The 19,194-nt window shown below is 52.6% G+C and overlaps 1 protein-coding gene across 1 annotated transcript; it reads right to left on the bottom strand.

The window, feature by feature from the left end:
* Positions 1-9,707: 9,707 nt before the first annotated feature.
* Positions 9,708-18,890, bottom strand: LOC138922858 (ral guanine nucleotide dissociation stimulator-like). The gene is made up of 15 exons (XM_070259312.1): positions 18,730-18,890; positions 18,218-18,328; positions 17,153-17,346; positions 16,449-16,556; positions 15,594-15,784; positions 15,143-15,447; positions 14,156-14,371; positions 13,686-13,789; positions 13,108-13,177; positions 12,269-12,337; positions 11,755-11,829; positions 11,154-11,180; positions 10,661-10,782; positions 10,352-10,455; positions 9,708-10,012 (listed from the first exon to the last, which is right to left on the bottom strand). Exons 1-15 carry the CDS (start codon positions 18,865-18,867, stop codon positions 9,951-9,953), a joined length of 1,896 nt encoding a protein of 631 aa, XP_070115413.1. The 5' UTR covers positions 18,868-18,890; the 3' UTR covers positions 9,708-9,950.
* Positions 18,891-19,194: the final 304 nt, after the last annotated feature.

Below are 19,194 nucleotides of genomic sequence, written 5' to 3'. Positions count from 1 at the left end.
TTGTAGTCAGATACTCATGAACAGGCGTTACAGATTACGGACGCTTCCCCGTCTGTGGCCTCTGGGAGCAGTCAAGCCCACCCAGGCTTAATACAGCAGAGAAGGGTGCAAACATGTGCTGTATCGACAGTCAGTATCTGGAGACAGTAATGTGAAATGGAAAAAACGTTGTGAGATAATAGGAAATATAGATAGGTCTCTGCCCACAGTTCCTGACACAGCGCTCCTGGAACACTGGTAAATTCCTAAGTGCCAAGAGCAATAGAAGCTTCTTTTGTTCTAACTAGGCGACTCTGGGTGGGCTCCTGTATGGCTTTTGGATGCAGGCTGGACACCAGAAAGACCAGGCTGTGATTAGAAGCTTGGGATTTCCATCCCCCCTTTCTCCTCCAACTTCTCTAGAGAGAGAGGAGGGGCTGGAAGTGGAGTTAATAAGCGGTCATGCTTATGTGAGGGAGCCTCCATGAAATCCCAATACTATGGGCTTTGGGGTGCCTCCAGGTTGGTGAACACATCTGTCTACAGTGGGGGTGATCCATCCCGACTCCACAGGGACAGATGCTCTCATGTTCGGGACCCTCCCCAACCTGAGCCTGTGTGTCTCTTCATTAGGCTGTTCATCTGTATCGTTCATCATATCCTTCAATAAACTGGTAAACATATATAAATGTTTCCCTGAGTTCTGTGAACTGCTCTAGAAAATTAATCGAACCTGAGGAGGAAGTTGTGGTAACCTCTGATTTGTAGCTAAATTGGACAGAAAATGTGGGTAACTTGGGGACCTACTACTTGCCATTGGCATCTGAAGTGGGGGGCAGTGTCATGGGACTGAGCCCTCAACCAGTGGGATCTGACGCTATCTCCAGCTACAGAGTGTCAGAATGAGGTTAAATTGTAGAACGCCCAGCTGGTGTCCACGGAATTGCTTGGTGTGGGGAAAACCCACACAGATTTGGTGAAGTGAGGTGTTCCGTGTGAAAATTAAGATGAGACACCGGGTAAAGGAGAACTGTAAGGTTTTTTCCTAACACGAAGGCGTTGCTTTTTGTTTTATTTTCAAAGAACTCCCTCAATCAATGATCTTGAGAAAGAACCTGCATTCACTCTTCTCTTTTCTACAAGAAGTCATTAGAGGTTAAAAAGGTCAGCTCTGAAGGAAGCTTGTCTGACCTGGTAACATGGCTTCAGCACTTAGTAAACGTAATAACTTCGTAGATGTTATGTAATCTCTTCTGACCTCAGAATCTTCAGCTCTAAAATAGAAATATAATAGTAAGCACCTCCAGTGTTGCAAGTGAACTGAGCATTAGAGAGGGGATACTGCGCATGCTACATACACAAATATAAAAATGATTAGATTATGAACCCAATTAGCCAAGAATACGGAAACTTCTCAGGAATGAAGTGTCCTCCAAGAGATAAAAGAGATGTAGCTCCTCTCAGGGCTCTCTCTGGTGGCAAATGCAAAATGAAAATGCGTAATGGGAGAGGCATTGGCTGCCACTGACACTGCCGGGAGAGGCAATCCAGCTCATGTGGTCTGTGGACCCTCACTGGGCCACTTAGGAAGGAGTCTTGGGCGGGGAACACTTCCTCACCAAGAGGTAAGGAGTCTGCACAGCCTGTGCTGGACTTGTCACCTCTTGTGGGACTATCTTTTCCCATTCCAGACTCAATGTGTTCTCCTTCGTTCTGCTTAAGCTTGGGCGTCACGTGGCAGCTGGCCAACTCCACTGCTATACTTGTCCCTTGCAGAGGGGGTCAGGTTCTTTCTTCTACAGCATGAGAAGGGTGTGTGCAGGCCAGCTGCACTGCTTCAGCTGCCAGGAGGAACCCACTGGCCATGGGGGACCACTGCCTACCACTGAAACTGATCTTGCTCTGTCTCCTCTATGTGAGTAAAGCATTGTTCCACCCAGTGCTTGGCTGCATTGTGTTTTCCTTGGAGACTCCAATACTAAGACGCAGTGGCAGAAGTGTTTGGGTTTCTGCCTCTGGTGATAGGCAACACATGCTGCTTGCATGGCAGACACCATCCACTCAAGATAGACTCTCATCATCTCTGACACTGTCATCACCTGCTGGGCCACTTAGGAAGGAGTCTTGGGCGGGGAACACTTCCTCACCAAGAGGTAAGGAGTCTGCACAGCCTGTGCTGGACTTGTCACCTCTTGTGGGACTATCTTTTCCCATTCCAGACTCAATGTGTTCTCCTTCGTTCTGCTTAAGCTTGGGCGTCACGTGGCAGCTGGACACTGTACAGCAACCTGTTTATACATAGGGCTTACGGCATCTTTCAGTAAAAACATATATAAAAACTCAAGCCTCAATAAGATATATGTGTGCACAACCAGATACTATGGAGTTTTCACTCAAAACTCAATGTTAGGTAGACCACAATTTATCTGACAGAGGGCATAGTCAGTGCCTAGTCAGCCCTGAAGATCATCTCTGCCTCCACCTTCCTGTCATCCCAGCCATCTCTGTTCCTGCAGTCCATTCTGTTTCTGCCCTTTCATACACAGATGGCAAATGAGCACACAGAAAGATGCTCAACATCCTTTCCATCAGGGAAATGCAAATTAGAAATAACAATCAGATACAAGTACAGGCCTATTAGAACGGCCAAAACCCAGAACACTAACAACTGCAAATGCTGAGGCAGACATGGAGCAACAGGAAACTTCATCCATCGCTGTTGGGAATGCAAGACAGTGCGGCCACTTTGGAGGAGAGTTTGGAAGTGTCTTACAAAGCTAGACATTCTTGCCCTAAGATCCAGCAATTTCACTCCTTGGTATATACTTGAATGAATTGAAAACATATATCCACACAAAACCTACAGTTGAATGTTTATGTCAGCTTTATTCATTATTGGAAAAGATGGCAAATAAACAAGATGCCCTCCAAGTGGTAAATGGATAAACAAACTGTTGTCTATTCAAACAATGGAATATTATTCAACAATAGAAAAGAAATGAATTATCAAGCCAAGAAAAAAACATGGAGGAATCTTAAATGCACATTTCTTAGTAAAAGAAGCCAATTGGAAAAGGCTGCACACTGTATGATTCCAATTATGTGCCATTTTGGAGAAGGCAAAACCAAGGAGATGGTAAAAACTTCAGTAGTTACCAGGACTTGGGCAGAGGGAGGGAGGAATGAATAGGAGGAGCACAGAGGAATTTTGGAGCAGAGAAATTATGGTGTATGATACTGTAACAGTGGATAGATGTCCTTATACATTCTTCAAAGCCCATTAAAGATAAAACACACAGAGTGAACCCTAATATAAGCTGTTTACTTTATATTGTATCAGTGTTGGCTCATCAAATATAACCAATGTATCTCACAAATGCAAGATATTGATGACAAGGGAAAGTGTGTGTGAACTGGGGTATGAGGGAGGATATTGGAACTTGTGCTGTCTGCTGTATATATATATATATATATATATATATATATTTATTTTTTTTATTTTTTGCTGGGGAAGATTGGCCCTGGGCTAACATGTATTGCTAATCTTCCTCTTTTTGCTTGAGGAAGACTGCTGCTGAGCTAACATCTGTGCCAATCTTCCTATATTTTGTATGTGGGATACCACCACAGCATGGCTTCATCAGTGGTACATAGGTCTGCACCCGGGATCAACCCTGGGACACCCGGGCCACCAAAGTGGAACATACAAACTTAACCACTATGCCACTGAGCCAGCCCCATGAAGAATTTTTCTGTAAACTTAAAATTATTCTAAAAAGTGAAGTCTATTAATAAGAAAATTAAATCCTAGAACAGGGAGTTATTTGTGTACTGATGGCTTTCTCCTTGCTAGAACCTAAGTTTGGTTTGGGTGTTTCCCATCTCATGGACTCAGGCGACATGACCTTTTCTTCTCACCTGAGAACAGTGGGGAAGGAATTGAATGCAATCCTGTCACTGCTCAAAGTGTAGCTTAGTGATGGGCTGGATTGCAACCCTGACCCAGAAAGTTCCCTTGGGGCTTCTGGAAGGAAAGCCCTGTCTAGTGAAAAGGGGTATGACAGGGCATATTTTCTTTCACTGTCTTTGGACATTTGGGGCCAAGAATCGAATAGTCTTGTGACAATGGACAGAACACTCTCACTATGAGAGAAAATGAAAATCTACCACTCCTGGAGTAGTCATGAGGTTGTTGATAGAGCCCTTTCATCCTTGAGCCACAGGGGCTCTTGACACTCTGTTGTGGGAGCTAATGAACTCTGTATTGTTTTCTTAAATTAAGGTAAAATTCACGTCACGTAAAATTCACTGTGAAAAGGTGAATCACCCACAATTCAGTGGGGTTTAGGACATTCCCAGTGCTGTGCAATCATCACTGCTGTCTGGACCACAAGATTTCATCATCCTAAAGGAAACCCCATATAAATTAGGCAGCCACTCCCCATTCCACCCTACGCCCAGCCTCTGGCAACCAGGAAGGGACATTCTATCTATTGATCTGCCTTTTCTGGACTTTTCGTATCTATAGAAACATAAAGATTTCTCCTTTTGTGTCTGCCTTCTTTCACTAGCATAGTGTTTTTAAAGATTATACACACATCAGCAGTTCACTTCTTTCCATGGCTGATTCATATCCCATTGCATGGATGTCCCCATTTTTGTTTCTCCCTTCATCAGTTGATGGACCTTGCACCTTGGACTATTATGCACAGGGCTGATGTGAATATTCCTAGACAAATTGTTGGTTGTACACCTGTGTTCGATGTTAGGGGGTAAATATCTAGGAGTGGAAGTGCCAGGTCATATGGTTATACTATGTTTAACTATTTTAAACAAACTTCAAATTCAGGTTGAAATTTGCTCCACAAAATTGAGTTTCAGCACCAAAAGTAACAGCCATATTTTCTGTACTATTGGTAGAAAAACCCAAAAATAATTGCTTTGGTAGGTTTTCCAGGTTTTGCTTGTAAAGCAAGATGAGACAGTAGATATAGTCATGGAGAAAGACAGAAGAGAATAGACAAATCAGGTGCTGGTATCCATGCCCTCTGACTCTGTCTTACCCTGAAACAGAGCTGTTCAGCATCCCCGCGACAAGCTTATGAAGACATAGGCTCAGCACAGGAATGTGAATAGCAGCAAGCAGACAAAAGTTTCTGCAGTAACCCCTCAGTGCTTCCTCAAGGGCCCCTTCTAATCATGAAGTTTTCCTCTGTATGAGCCATCCTTCTTTGTCCCTTTGTATGCCCTGCAACTTCTTGCAGGAGACTGAGTATTTGGAATAGGATGATGTGACAATTGAGGATGTCAGGTTCTCCCCATCCCCAGCGTTTCTTGTTTCTGCTTATTACAATAGTCCTTGTTCATTTCTTTAGTGAATTTTCTGATCCACTCCTGCGAGTTCTGTATTCTTTGTCATGTGTGGTCCCTGAAGTCTTTGTCCCATTAGCCCAAGGGTCAGCTAGGGTTTCTGAGTCTACCGGGTCTTCAGATGTCCTCCTTGGGAAAGAGGGTGAGTTAATTCTCTATGTGAGAGGGAAAGCAATCATATCCTTTGGTGAAAAGAAAGAGAGTGTGGTGGCCAGCATCCACTTCTGCTTTCACTCTGGCACACAGAAGACTATGTTTCCTAGACCTCTTGGTTTTGGAAAGGATATGTGGCACCTTCCAACCAATGGCATCACTTTTAAGCCAAAGAATAAAAGAGGAGGTGTAAGACCCTAGGTTCTCTTTCTGTCCTTTGGTGGCAACTGAAGAAGGCATCAGTTTCAGATGGTGTACCAACAAGATCGTGGGGCCTCCATCAGCCTTGCCCCACGTGACTTAGGAAGCAGGGGTCCCTTCACCTCAACTATCAATGTATGATGTAAATCTGAGGAGAAATACATCTTTAGTCATGAATTTCTCAATTGTTGCATTTATTACCAGAGCATTACCTAAGTTATCCTGGAGATTACAATGACCTACCCTCTCAGATTGTCTAACAGATCATTCTTCCAGAACAGCATTTGCCGAATCTCATGCTGCTGTGTTCTGCATTAATGTCTCCTGATTACTGCCTGTCACAGATGGAGCCCTGGAAAGAGACTGTGAGGGGGAGGATTCCATGTGGAAGGTTTAGGGAAGCGTTCTGGGGAGATATCCCTATGGGAAGTTAGCAAGGCGGGGATAGTTGAAGGAGAAGCTGAAGGCCAAGACAGTTGCCACTGAGTCTCTGCCAACTCTCAAGGATCTCTGGAGCTGGGACAGCCCTTTGGTGTTGTCCCAAATTGAGACCAGGCTTCTTATTCCCTTATCAGCCAGACATGGGCCTCTGGCTGTCCCTCGAGAGGACTGTGTCCTAAGGTTAGGCGGTTCCCTATGCTGTGGGCATGTCCTGTGAGGGAAAGAGCTGTGAGCTGTCCTCAGCCAATGTTCCCAGGAGCAGTGCGGTGGATGCATTGGCCTTGAGCATGACCCTGGGCTGAGTCTCAATGTTTCCATGGCACTTCTTCTTCACCCTCATCTTCCTTCCCAACGCAGTTAATAATCTCACAAACTGAGAAGTCCTTGGGATGACATACGTAGAGCTTCTGCCTTTCCCTATGATTGGATGAGAGAACTCATTGGTGAAGACCGGAATCTCTCTCTCCAGAATCCAGACCCCTTACCCAGGGGCTTTGGTAGATCTCCAGAAGTGTTCCAACCTTAGCTGCAAATGCTGAAGTTGTTCCTAAAACAGTGGCCCCAGTTTTGCTCTAGTCTGGTGGTTGTAGTTAGAGAGAGTTCAATTCCCTAAGGAGAGTCAGAGTGGTCTCCAAGGTCTTGTGGTCACTGGGACAGGCAGTGTACACATCAAAACCTAAGGGCAGGTTGAGGAGTCAAGAAGGGTTCTCATTGGTCTCCTCAATGGTGAAGGAAAGGCCAGTACATCTTGGTACCTCTTCCAGAGCCACCAAAACCGAGGGGGCAGCAGTCAGGTGAATGGGGCAATCATGTCATTCAGGGAGAAATCCTAAGGCGAGCCAAGGGAAAGGCAGTGTTTGAGAGTCAGGTTTCCCATTCCCATTTCCCCAGAGACCCTCCTGTCTTGGCAATTGGAGGTGGTATGAATATGGTTCCCAAGGTTCTGGAATACTCTGGCATGAATCCCTCACTGTGATGAGACAGATCACCAAGAGAGGCTTGCGGGACACTGTGAGTTGGGTGAGGTGGAATTTAACTGGATGGTATGGCTGTCAATGGGACAGATTTTTTTGTTAGCTCCTGTAAATGGAAGATGCATCAATGAATGGACCACGTGGCAAGATATTCTTGAGGGACGTGAGTGAGGAGTACAATCCCATGTCTGACACCACTTTGGAAAGACTGAGTTCACTCCTAATGTGATCTTGTTTTCACTTACACTGGAAGACAAGATGCAAGCACCCATCCCCACCTTACACCTGCAACAGTTTAAACAGAACCCTGCTTTCCAGTTCCTCAAATATTCTGATGATTTCTCTCTGACACTATATGCACCTGAGGGATTTCAAGAGATTCACATTGTTATTTTCTCTTCCCTTTAGTTAGCTCTTGGGAAGCCAGTTTTGGTAACTCATACTTTCCTTCAAAAATTAACATGTCATCCAGATTTTCTAACTGCTTTACTCATGGACTTCAGCAAACAATTTCCAATTTGGAAACCCAAAGATGGGATAAATTGTCCCTCCTCTGCCACAGCTGTACCCACGTGACTTACTGAATGTTGCTACCTGCCGGGTTGGCTCTCAGGAGCACCCCAGTCCTGGAGGAGACACTCGTGGGACACCCGTGCCTTCATCCCAGCCCTGGACTAGCCCTGGGACCTGCCGCGACTCTTTCTTCCTGGAGGGACAGCACAGCCTTCCCCACCTTCCTCTGGCAAGTCTCTTTCCTGGGTGGCTGTGCCGCATCAGCAAGGACCTGGGCTGCCGGGAACCAGGATTGATCCTCAGATTCTGGCTGTCCTGAGATGGCCTCCCTGGCAGAGTCCGGCCTGCCAAGTGTCTGAGTGACACTTGCAGTGATCAGGAAGGAGGGGATAACTCAGAAGTGACAAGCGATTCATCTGCTCCTTGCTTACATGGTGTTTCCTGGGGATGAAGCTCGAAAGGCCGGGAGGTCACCCTTTAGCTGTTGGTTCTCAGGCGGGTTCTCCGGTTGAGCCAGACCAGTGTCTGTTGGACACCCACATGGGGAGCATTTCCGGATTATACTTGGTGAGGCTGTGTCCATGCACACCCACAGAACATTAGTTTGGTGGCATCGCCCGCAGGACCCCCAACTCACACCTTTCTTAGGCCTCATCTTTCCAACTTCCCAACAGGAAAGGTTCACACCTCGATGACAGAACCACCGCCAAGACTGTGGAAAAGACTCCAGTCACCCCAGGGGCTACATGCTTCATGGGCTCGGGCCCAGCTGCCACTTTCGGAAAAGCCAGTCAAATTACACCAGAGTGTGTAAACTGGTGATTGTCCAAGTCCATGGACCTGAGAACCACACGGGCCCAGAGGTCACCCTGGGCAGCAAGGAACACTGTGGGGTCATTCCTGGTCAGGGTGATGGTCTGTTATCCTGGAAAACCAGAGCTCACCTGGGATCCATCAGATCCAGCCTGGAAGGAGTGGCCATGATGGACCTGACAGAAAGGCTAGGGGCATCTAGGGAATTTCTGCCCTAAGAGAGAATTGCATGCGGAAGTGCAGGGATGCTGAAAATCCTAGTTCACAGGGAGCACCAGGTTCGTGGAGGGAGACCCAGCTGTGGCGCTAAAATCTGCCTCCCCAATCTTTCCCCTTGGAGAGAAAATAAGCAGGAAGTGGGAATCAGAGTCATGGACCCGAATCCCAGGAGGACCAAGCCCAGGTCAAAGGTGAACAGGGAGACCCTAGAGGGGCCCAGAGAGGGAGGGTCCTGCCTGCCCTTAGTCCCTTTGCACAGGACCTTCCTCTAGCCTCGCCCTCTCCACGTGCACATTTTGAGGTTTTACAGGATTTTCCCCACTTACAGTGGATGCAATTCCAGGGGCTGAATCAGAAAACAAGTTCCTCATTTGGGCAAGAGGAACTGGGAAAATGTTCCCTCGTCCTCCAAGTGCAGAAAGGCAGCCACGGTCCTGGGCAGGAATTGTGCTAGGCACAGGCCAGGGCCAGCTTTTTGGCTATTGAGGAAGGTTAGGTCTGAGCTAACATCTGCAGCCAATCCTCCTATTTTTGCTGAGGAAGACTGACCCTGAGCTAACATCCGTGCCCATCTTCCTCTACTTTATATGCGGGACACCTGCCACAGCGTGGCTGGACAAGGGATGCTTAGGTCCGCACTCAGGATCTGTACCAGCGTACCTCAGGCGGTCAAAGGGGACCATGGGAACTGAACCGCTGCACCACTGGGCTGGCCCCAAGCAAGTGCTACTTTTAAAGACACCCCCGTTTCCGTGGCTGTTGTTCTGCCAGAGAAAGTCCCTCCAACGTCTCAGCCCCGGGAGATCGGAGGGGCTGCTTCTGCTCCAGGACCAGGTGAACCACACTGCAATGATCCTGTCCTCTGAGTGAGGGGGACACGGGAATGTCCTTCAGCAGCCAGGGACGGCACTGGCACTTCTCTCTTCATCACATGCCCTGAGCTGAGGACTCTGCGAGGTTTCTGAATTCAAGGAGGAATGTGAGATTCTGGATCTCATTTTCATGAGCACAGAGAGCGAAAGAACCACATGTCCACCCCCAGGCTGAGAAAAAAACAGAAATTTAATAGAATACCCAAACTTAGCATTTATCATTGACAACAAAAACATGGCCCCTCCAAAGAGGGAAATAGGCGCTGGGGAAAATGTGTGAGGGAGATGGGGGGATCGTCCACTCCGTTGTTGCCTTCAGGGACCCCAGGAAATGGATCACAAAGTTTTTATTCACATCAGCCTCTGAGAGGTGGCCCCATGCACCTGAGTGTCCCCGCTGTGTCCCTGCTGCAGTTCAGCTGGTCTCAGGAGCATCATCTGCCACCACCGCTGGGCTCTTATTTGGGGGCCTGGTGTCTGGATAGAGAGAGGAATTTCCTAGGGGGCCTCCCCCAGAAACACAGCATACTCTCCCCCCTCCCCGCACCCACTGTACCCTGTGCCCCAGCCCCGGTTCTGAGTGCTCAGTCAGCCAACAGCACCCCATGTCCCTGACACAGGGGCTGATATTTAGTGTCACCCACTTCACAGAGGAACAAACCAGTCCCAGAAATGCGAGGGGAATCGCCCATGACAGGACTGCTCAGCGGTGGAGCTGGGGCCCCAGCACCACAGCTGTCTGACTCCCCTGGCCCAGACTTGGCCTGAATCTGTACTGAGCCCCTGGATTCAGCCACTGCCAGTCCAGACACTCACTCAGCCCTGGGCGGGAAGATGAGTGGCTCTTCTTGTCTGTGAAGAAGAGTCGAATCTTTCTGGTCCACTGGTATCGTGGCTCCAGCTGACAGGACAGGCTGTAGCTACAGGACAGAGTCGAGTTGTTGGCTCCCAGGAGCCACGCCTGAGCTGTGCCTCCCAGAGCCTCCTAGCAGCTGGAGTCCCAGTGCCCCAGGGGTCGCCATGCAGCCAGATCTGAGGCTGACCATGGAGCCACGGCCATGGACACTGGAGCTGGTCTGCAGAGAGAGTCTGCCCTGCCCTCACCCAACTCCTGCCCCGCCTCACCTCGCCTCCTCACTCAGGGGCTCCACGGCCTGGAACCAGGCCCCAAAATGCTCATCGGGCTGCACGGTGTACAGATTTGCAGCCTTCTGGACCATCTCGATGTCCTTGATGAATTTGAATTCCTGGGACAGAGGAAGGACAGGATGGAGACATGGCCTGGGTGGGGTACCCTGCAGGGCTCTTGGAGGGGGTGAGGAGGGGAACAAGGAGCCAGTGTGGGGCCTTTGCCAACTTGGGAACTCTCCTTCCCTGCAATTCCAGTCAGGACGTGCCTGTTCTCACAGTTGGCCCGAAATAGATCCTCTACCAGGAAGGGGTCATTGATGCCAGCCCTTCCCCCACCCGCCAACACCATAGGATCCCCAGCTCTGTATATCAAACTCTGCAAATAAATGTCCGACCCCAGGGATTGAGCTAGAGGGCTTGTTATGAAAGGGGGGCTCTCTCATTCCCACACACCCACACTCACCACAGTGAGGCCGCAGCTCCTTACCTCATTCCGACAGCTGAGCACATTGCCCTGGAAGGCAGACAGCCGAAGTCCATCAGAAACAGCCCCCTTAGCCCAGAACTAGCCCCCATCCCACCCCTTCCAGTGTTGCACTGCTGCCAGTGGGCAGGCCCTTCCAGAGACCGGACTTGGACCTGGGCCAGGCTCTGGGCTCCAGACCTGGGGGCAGAGGAGCTGAGACCTTGTAATCTAACCCTCTCTGATGACACATGGGGAGACTGAGGCCTCAGGCAGGAAGGGACAGCTCAGCCACTGATGTGCTTCCTGACTGGGAGGGGCCCGACTTCTCTTCCCTCATGGGCAGGGCCAGAGGGAGAGGCTGAGTCCAGCTCAGACACCACCTCCTGGGGCCACACAGTCAGGCAGCTCTGAGCCTCAGCAGCCCTGGGAGCCTGGATGGCGGCCTAGGCAGAGCCTCCCATCACTCATTGCTGAGATGGGCCTGATGCCCTGGCTTCCACAGGAGGCTGGGAGGCTCTGCAGAGGACCTTTCCAAGTGTGAGAGCTCAGGGCTCAGGCAGGACTCTCTCCTCCCAAACCCTCAGGAGCCTGATCCCACGGCCCCACCTCCAGGCTCACTCACCTCCACATAATAATCCGTCTCATCATGCAGCAGCTCCAGATAACTGAAGATCATCTCGAGGGAGGGGATGACACCCTGATCCATGAAGGTGGGGACGGTGATGAGTTCCAGCACTCAGGTGACCCCATGAACCCTCCCCTGAAACCCCTTACCCCAGCCACCTGCCCACCCCAGGCTCCCACGTACAGTAGCCTAGGACCCTCAGGAGCCCCCACCACACACAATGCCCTCCTCCCCTCCCCTCCAGGAACACCAAACTCCCCCAGTCACGTCCCAGGGCTGGGTGTGGGCCAATCCCAGGGAGTGTGGCCCCTGCCCCTCCCCACCCCAAAACCATCCTGCTCTCAGCCCTTCCAGGCCTCCTCCTGCTCACTGCCAATGCAGGCCCTTCAGGCTCGGCAGCCACAGCAGATACGCTGGAGGAGGAAGGCCCCTCTCCTAGGGCAGGCCTCTAGCTGGGAGGGGGAGCACCCTCTCTTCTGACTCCTGGGCACCTCCCCCCAGGCACCCTCACCTGCTGCTGCCGCCTCTCCCGGGCTCTATGGCGGCCCCTCTGTGCAGTGGCCAACACGGAGGTCGCCTCCTGTCAGTGCCGAGGACAGGGTCAGAGAGGCCCTGCTCCCTTCCACATGTCCCTCAAGGCCCCTGACCTCAGACCCTGGCCATCTGGCTCCAGTCCCCTGCTGTCTATGCTGTTCCCACCTCCAGGGTGCTCTGATTCTAGACCAGTCCTGGCTCCAGGACTCACTCTTGTGTGACCTTGGGCCTGCCCAGGCCTCCCTGAGACTCTTTCCTCATCAGGAAAGAGTGGGGAGAACTCCACCTGCCTCCAGGGCTCTCCTGAGGACTCCCTGTCATCTGACTGTCATCACTGCTCTCCCCTCAGCTCTCAAGGAGGAGCCAGCACAAATCTCCTCCCATTCCTGTCCTCCCTTGGACGGTATCACCCCACCGTGAGGCCTGCACCATGTCATCTCCCTCCATTTCCCAGAGGAGGAGACCGAGGCCCACAGAGGGGCAGAGACTTGCTCAAGGACCCACTGAGGAGAGGCCACTCTCTGTCCCAGCCAGAGTCCCTGTCCCTGCTGCCTTCACCCCTCGCCCTGCCCCACCACTGACCACGGTCCTGACCTCTGCACTCCCAGAGTGTGTCCCAACAATAACCAAACTGAGACATGGAGGGAGAGGGCAGAGGGTGTTGGTGGTGGCCGTGCGGCATCTCCTTCCTGCCCCACCGACAGGGATCTCTGAACCCCAGGATGGCCTTACCATAGCCTCACTTCCTAGGATGCCCTCAGGATGTTCCCGGCCCCCTCGCACACCCCTCCTCCCAGATCTCCAGCCCCAGGTTACCTTCAGGAACAGTCTCTTGCTCACATGCTGCTGTCCCCTGCACCACTTCTTAAAGGTGTAGGAGCTCTCCCTGGGGGAGTGGGAAAGAAAGAAAGAAAGATTATGGGGTGGTTGAAGGGCAAATCCCATTTGTTTGAGATCCCAGAAGACCCAAACAGCCTGGGGCCTGGATGAGGGATTTCACTGGGTTGCTCTGAGCCCCGAGGTCCCCATGGGACTGGGGAGGGGCCTCTCCTGTTGTCACCTGGGGCCTCCATTCCCATATCTACCACATAGATCTGTTTTGAACACTCTTGGTTTCAGTTGGATGGAGATTTCTGTTGCTGCAAAGGAAACACTTGAGAATCTCCAACTGGGCTCAAGTCAGGATCTGATATTGAAGGAAATGAGTTCCTGGGCAGAACCGCTGGCCTAAGGGCCCTGAGAGGCTCAGAGACCCAGGAACCAGATCAGTCCGTGTCCCAGGCATTCACTTCTCCCAGGTGGTCTCAGCTGACTGCGGGGGCCATGGCCACCCAATGCTGGGTGCAGGGTCCACCTCCCCCTCATGGTGCTTGGATGGAGAGCAGCCTACCCACCTGGACACTTGTCCCCAGGTGTCTTTGAGACGCTTAATGGCAGGGCTCTGCAGAGCAGAAAGGATTGTGTGGAAGGATGCGAAATTTCTGAGGCCTAGGCACCCCTAGGGAAGGGAAGAGATTGAGCTGTGAGTGGGGGCTGGAGCTCTCCAGCTCTGGATTCTGTCCCCTCATGGACTTCTCCTGTCCTGGATGAGACAGATGCCCAGGAAACCCAGGGAGGGCACACCTGGGACCTGAGGAGTAACACTGCCAGGCATAAGGATTTTTAGCTGAACACAAGGAAGGAGCACAGGAAGGAAGTGAGCTTGCCACCACCAGGACCTCAAGTCAAGGTCAGTGTGGCCCTGGCAGGAGTGTCTAGGGCCAGTGCAGGGACTCAGACCACAGACTTCAATATCGACAGCTGAGAAACAAGAGGCAATTCCCATGACTCCAGACAGGGCCTCCATGGGCCTCCCATGACTTACCTCGGCCACATGAATCCACAGCTCCACCATCCTGGCCCTGTCCTGCGCTGTCATGCCCAGGGCCCCGAGGCACGTAGCGATGACACTGTTGGCCAAGGTGTTTGTGTGTGCCACAGTGTCATGGATGGTGGGTGCCAGGTACTTGTGGTCCCTGTGGTCTCGCTGGGACCAGATGGAGCCCAGGGAGTGGGCAGGCACCAATTTCTTGAACAGCTCCTGAGGAAGATTCAGAGTGTTGCCAGCACTGCCTCACCCCAGCTCGGCATCCATGGTCCTCCACAGTCCCAGGCGGGTTGAGGACAGAGCGGGAGCTCAGGAAGAAGAGGATGTGATCTCTGAGGTGTGTGGGATTCCCTGGGTTTTGTCTGTGTCCACTGAAGGTCTCAGCACAAGATGACCCGGGACACAGTGCTGTGCAGAAGGGAGGGCATTTGCTCCCAGCCCCATCTCACTTCCTCCAAGCTCCAGAACACAGCCCTCACAGGCCACCCCAAGGGACATCTTCCACCCATCACAGTCCCCCTTGGGTCCCACTCCCCATTCCCATGCACATTCCCCTGAGGCAGGGAGAAGCACCTGCTTTATCTGATTGTCTCCGCTGGAGTCAGTACACATCACATGCCTGATACGTGCTGAGGATTTGAAGGCCCCCTGGGCACACGCGTGATTGGCCCAAGGACCTGGCAGCACTTCAGTGAGCTCCCTCCTGCACCAAAGGGCCAGACCCTGCCCAACTTCCTCTCTGTTCCACCTCATTCATCGGCACAGCCACCCCGTGCAGCAGGTGCTCTTAGTGTCTGGCTCTGCTGTGCACGTGGGGACAGCGAGCTCTTGGGGTTAAGAAAGTGCCTAAGTCGCAGTGTTGGTAACGGGGGAGCAGGAATGTGGACCCAGATCATCAGATTTTGGATCAGGGAATGGCAGGTGTGGGGCAGCTCACGGCACAGGAAGGCAGGGCCCCCCTGCCCTGCAAGCCCTGCTGCTCACCGCCTCCATCCTCGTCAGCTGCTCTGCCACCAGCCGGGGAGGGAAGTCCAAGATGTTCAGCTTCTCCTCCCTCAGCTGGTTTTCGGTGGTCACAGCCCAGGGTTCAGTGGGCTCTAGTTCAGGAGCTGGCACTGGGGCTGAAGCTAATGGTGCCCCTTCCTCCAGCCCTGTAGGGTCCGATGCAGGTGACGCTGGCTCCAGCTCTGCCACGGGTGGTGGGGCTGGAGCTGGAGATGGCTCTAGCCCAGGGGCTGGTTCTGGCTCCGGCTCTGGCTCTGGATGTGGCAGGAGCTTTGGAGCTGGCTCTGCAGCAGGATAAGGAGAAAGTTTCACCCACACACCTGACAGTTTCTGTGCCTTTCCAAAGACAGGAAGGACTCCACTGCCTTTAAGGGAACTCTAGCCCATGAACCTCAACACAGACAGTCTTCTCAGACTCCAGTCCCCTCACCTTTCTGTTTGGCCTCAATGTCCTTCAGGTGCTCCAGGTGTCCTGGCAGAAGGTAGGCATGGCACGCCACATGTGAGCCACCAAAGCTGACGTGCAGAATGGCCAGCTGCAGGGTCCAGCATGGAAACTGTAGGGGCTCCCTGCAATCCTGCCCTTGGCCCAGCCAGGTTCCCAGCAGGAAATAGATAGCACTGAAGGGAGGCAGATGGGCCAGAGAGTCAGTGGCCCGGCCTTTCCTTAAACACCACCCTCCCAAGGCACTCTTGTTAGCATCTGGGCCCCTGTGCCATCTCCTCCCCCTCCAGAGGAGGGGCCCATCCCAGCCCTGAGCCCCGGCTGGCTGTCCTGGCTGTGGCAGGTCTGCTCATCCAGCAGGTTGAACACAGAGTCTGTGAGAGTCTCTTTTTCCCACCCACACTCTCCTCCCCAAGGGTCTGGACACAGCCCACCCCAGCCCTCCATGCAAATGGGCCACTGGAATGAAGACTCGAGAAGATCTGTGAGCAGCTTGCTCACACACCTCCTACTATGGACCTGGCGGTGGTGCTCACAAGGGGTGGATGTGGAGAAAGGGAGGCAGAATGAGCTGGGACTCTGCTGGGATTGGGTCTCTAGGAGGCAACTCAGCCCAGCCTCCCTTCCGGTTCTCAGGGGGCCTGGGACCCATGCATAGCTCTCTTTGAGTCCAGTCCTGCCGGAGTGGAAGCCATCAGAACTCAGCCCTCCCATGGGAATCACAAGATGGGTGAGATGCAGGGTTCTCCCAGGCCTGACCCGGCCACAGCCTCCATCCTCTCCCCGCACCCTGTTTGCTAGAGACAGGAGGCCCTCCTTCTCGACCCAAAGACCACTCACTTTGGGAGGTGGCCCTGTCCTCCAGCATCCCGCACGCAATGGGCCAAGCTGCCTCCATGTGTCCCAAAGGGGATGAGGGCATCAGCCGGGATGGAGGGTAGATGGGACCTAGGAATGATGTCAAGTGTGACTGACTCTCAGATTAGAGAGGAGGCCCAGGGAGGCTGTCTGCTTCATTTATTGAGTGACACTTAGTGTGTCCAGATGCCCTGCACACAGTACGTCCTTCATAGACATTGTTAAATGAACTCCAACCAGAACCACCGCAGGTGTCTGAGTGGGCCTGTGGCCCCTCTGCGGGCCTAGAGATCCCTAAGTGGCTACACCAAGGACAAGCACCAGGGCCAGCTGGATGGCATCTCAAACTCCTTGACAGGGTGCTCTCCAGGTGCTTTTCCAAACTCAAAAAGCCACAAGCCAGTGAAGGGAGAGGAAGACTACTTTTCATGGGAGGCAGAGAAATAATCACCACCAGCAACCACAGCATGGCCCACCACCCTCTCTGCAGAGCCGGGCACCAGGGTAGCACCTGAAGGGCTGATCCCACTCATTCCTAGGAGAAGCCTAGCAAGTTCATCCTCTCCCACCCCACGTTTCCGAGGAGCCAACTCAGGCTCAGAGAGATGTGGTGACATTCCCAAGGCAAGACACAAGCTGGCAGTTGGCAGAGTCACCACTGTGCTGAGGAGGAGGTGGGCCGTCACCTGGGAAACAGCTGGTCCAGCACCTGGTGGGCTGTGCTGGAGCCTGAGTCGCTGCAGAGGGAGGTGATGACACTGCAGAGGACTCTGCTGGGGAAGGCTGGCAGCACAGTCTCTGAGAGCCTCTGCATCATGCCTGCCTGGAGGGCACGCATCCTGCAGGCCTCAGTGACAGACAGAGTGGACTCATCTTCACTCTGGGTGGGATGAGGAGGACACAGGGTCAGGGCCACAACTGCAAACCACCAGGATTATCAAGGTCTGCAGCTGACACAGGAACTCCTAGCCCCTCCCAGACGTGTGCGACAGGAGACACAGGGGCTCCCACACTCAGCAAGGCTCTGGGCTTTCAAAGTACAATCTGACTTTGAGCCTGCAAAGGATTCCACATTGAGCTCCCTCGAGGCCATTTGCTCGCCGAGGGACAACAGACCTCCCTCTGTGCAGAGCACCAGCCCAGTGAATCCTCAACAGACACCCCTCTCTAGAGAGGAGAACAGAGGCTTTGGCATGCCAAGTGGCTTCTCTAGGTCCTGTGGGTCAGAACTGAGGACCGCCCAAACTGGGGGCTGAGGGACATCCCCTCTAACTGCCTGAGGCTTCATCAGACCCTGACCCGGAGGGAAATGTTATGTGGCCACCTCACCCCTCCCAGGTCTGGAAACAGTGTAAAGGGCAGTGACACGTTCTGAGAATCCCTTTGACTTCCAAAACACGCTGATGGTTATTTCTCTTACATTAAAGGGAGTTTGGAGACCCTCATTATCGAGGTTCCATTTTCCAAAAAAGGCAAAATTCAAAGATACTCAGGGCCTATTGGGAAGTGACAACGACATCAACGTTTTCTCTAATCTTCCTAGGGAAATGCAGAGAGTGCCCTCCTACCCTCCTATGCAGCTGGTGGGGAGGAGCGGAAGTCCAGATTCCTTTGGGAATGGGACTGTGGGACACTCAGGGGGGACAGCCCTGTTAGGGTCCCAGGAGATGGGCAGTTTGAGTTTTTATTCTGGGCCTGCACTGGTCATCTCAAGGTTCTGGGTGGGAAGACCCCTCCGTGCCCACTCTCACCTCAGAGCAGCCCAGGTGATTGATGGTGGTGCGGTGCAGCTGGCCCCTGTCCAGGGAGATGGAGTACCCGAAGCCATCCGTCAGCTCTTCGACCACCTCCTGCATGCAGCTCTGCAAAGACAGTGACCGAGAGCTGGGCCGGGAGGTCTCAGGGGCCTGCCTCGACTTGGCCACAGGAGGTAACCCCAGCACAGATCAGGTACCGAGCAGCATTTGCATAGACCTCCAGCCAGGGAGGGAATCATATGACAACCGGATGGATCGGGACTAACCTATGGCTAGAGGAGCTTGGTTCCCAGCACCCACTCTCCCATCCTTCTAGCCACCACCTAGGCTGGGAACATGACACACTGCCAGGCTTCCAACACCGAGTGAACAGCTCCTACCCAGGGTGGGTCCCCGCTCTGCCCCGCCATCCATCTCTCACTCCCCTCCGACAGACAAGTAGGCTCAGAGGGGTGTGGGGGTGGCATCCAGTTGTGGCCTAACCCGGTTGGCTTTCCCTGTGTTACCTGAGTGCTCCTCCTGCCAATTGGACAGAGGTGGTGCAGGTGAGGGCCAAGCCAGTGTCTATAGTGACTGAAAAGGCTCTTTTTCTTGGCTTTCCTGAAGCCAGAGCCTCCACAACTCGGGAGACAGCAATAGAACATCCTCTTGTCTTCAGTGTCACCACTCAAGTGGGCTCGATAGGATGTTATGTCTAGAATGTGGGCGCCTGGAGACCAGTGTGCTAAGTTCTGTTGGAGTCTGTCTCCAAGGAAGTGAGGTCACTTCCTCAAGGTTCCCTTACCTGGGCCCCTTCCTTCAATCACACCCACCCAAAACCTCTCTGGGATCTTGGCTGCTCACCCTCCTTGCCCATGTCACCTCCAGAACTGTACACAAATAGCCAGCACAGATCCCAACACAGGACCTTGAGATGGAACCAGTGCTCCAGCTTGAGGACATGCAGCTGAGTTCCGACCTCTTTTTTCCTA

Source organism: Equus caballus, unplaced genomic scaffold (genome assembly GCF_041296265.1).
Source record: "Equus caballus isolate H_3958 breed thoroughbred unplaced genomic scaffold, TB-T2T haplotype1-0000016, whole genome shotgun sequence".
Lineage (NCBI taxonomy): Eukaryota > Metazoa > Chordata > Mammalia > Perissodactyla > Equidae > Equus > Equus caballus.
This window is presented reverse-complemented; position numbering and strand designations above follow the sequence as displayed.

Bases quoted from the DNA above. Each gene is read 5' to 3' on its own strand.
- LOC138922858 (XM_070259312.1), bottom strand. From the start codon at position 18,867: ATGTTCTATTGCTGTCTCCCGAGTTGTGGAGGCTCTGGCTTCAGGAAA. The intron at 18,329-18,729 runs GTAACACAGGGA...CTGTCTTTGCAG, and splicing joins TTGGCAGGAGGAGCACTCAG to AGCTGCATGCAGGAGGTGGT. The intron at 10,783-11,153 runs GTAAGGAGCTGC...CCTCTGTCCCAG, and splicing joins TGCTCAGCTGTCGGAATGAG to GAATTCAAATTCATCAAGGA.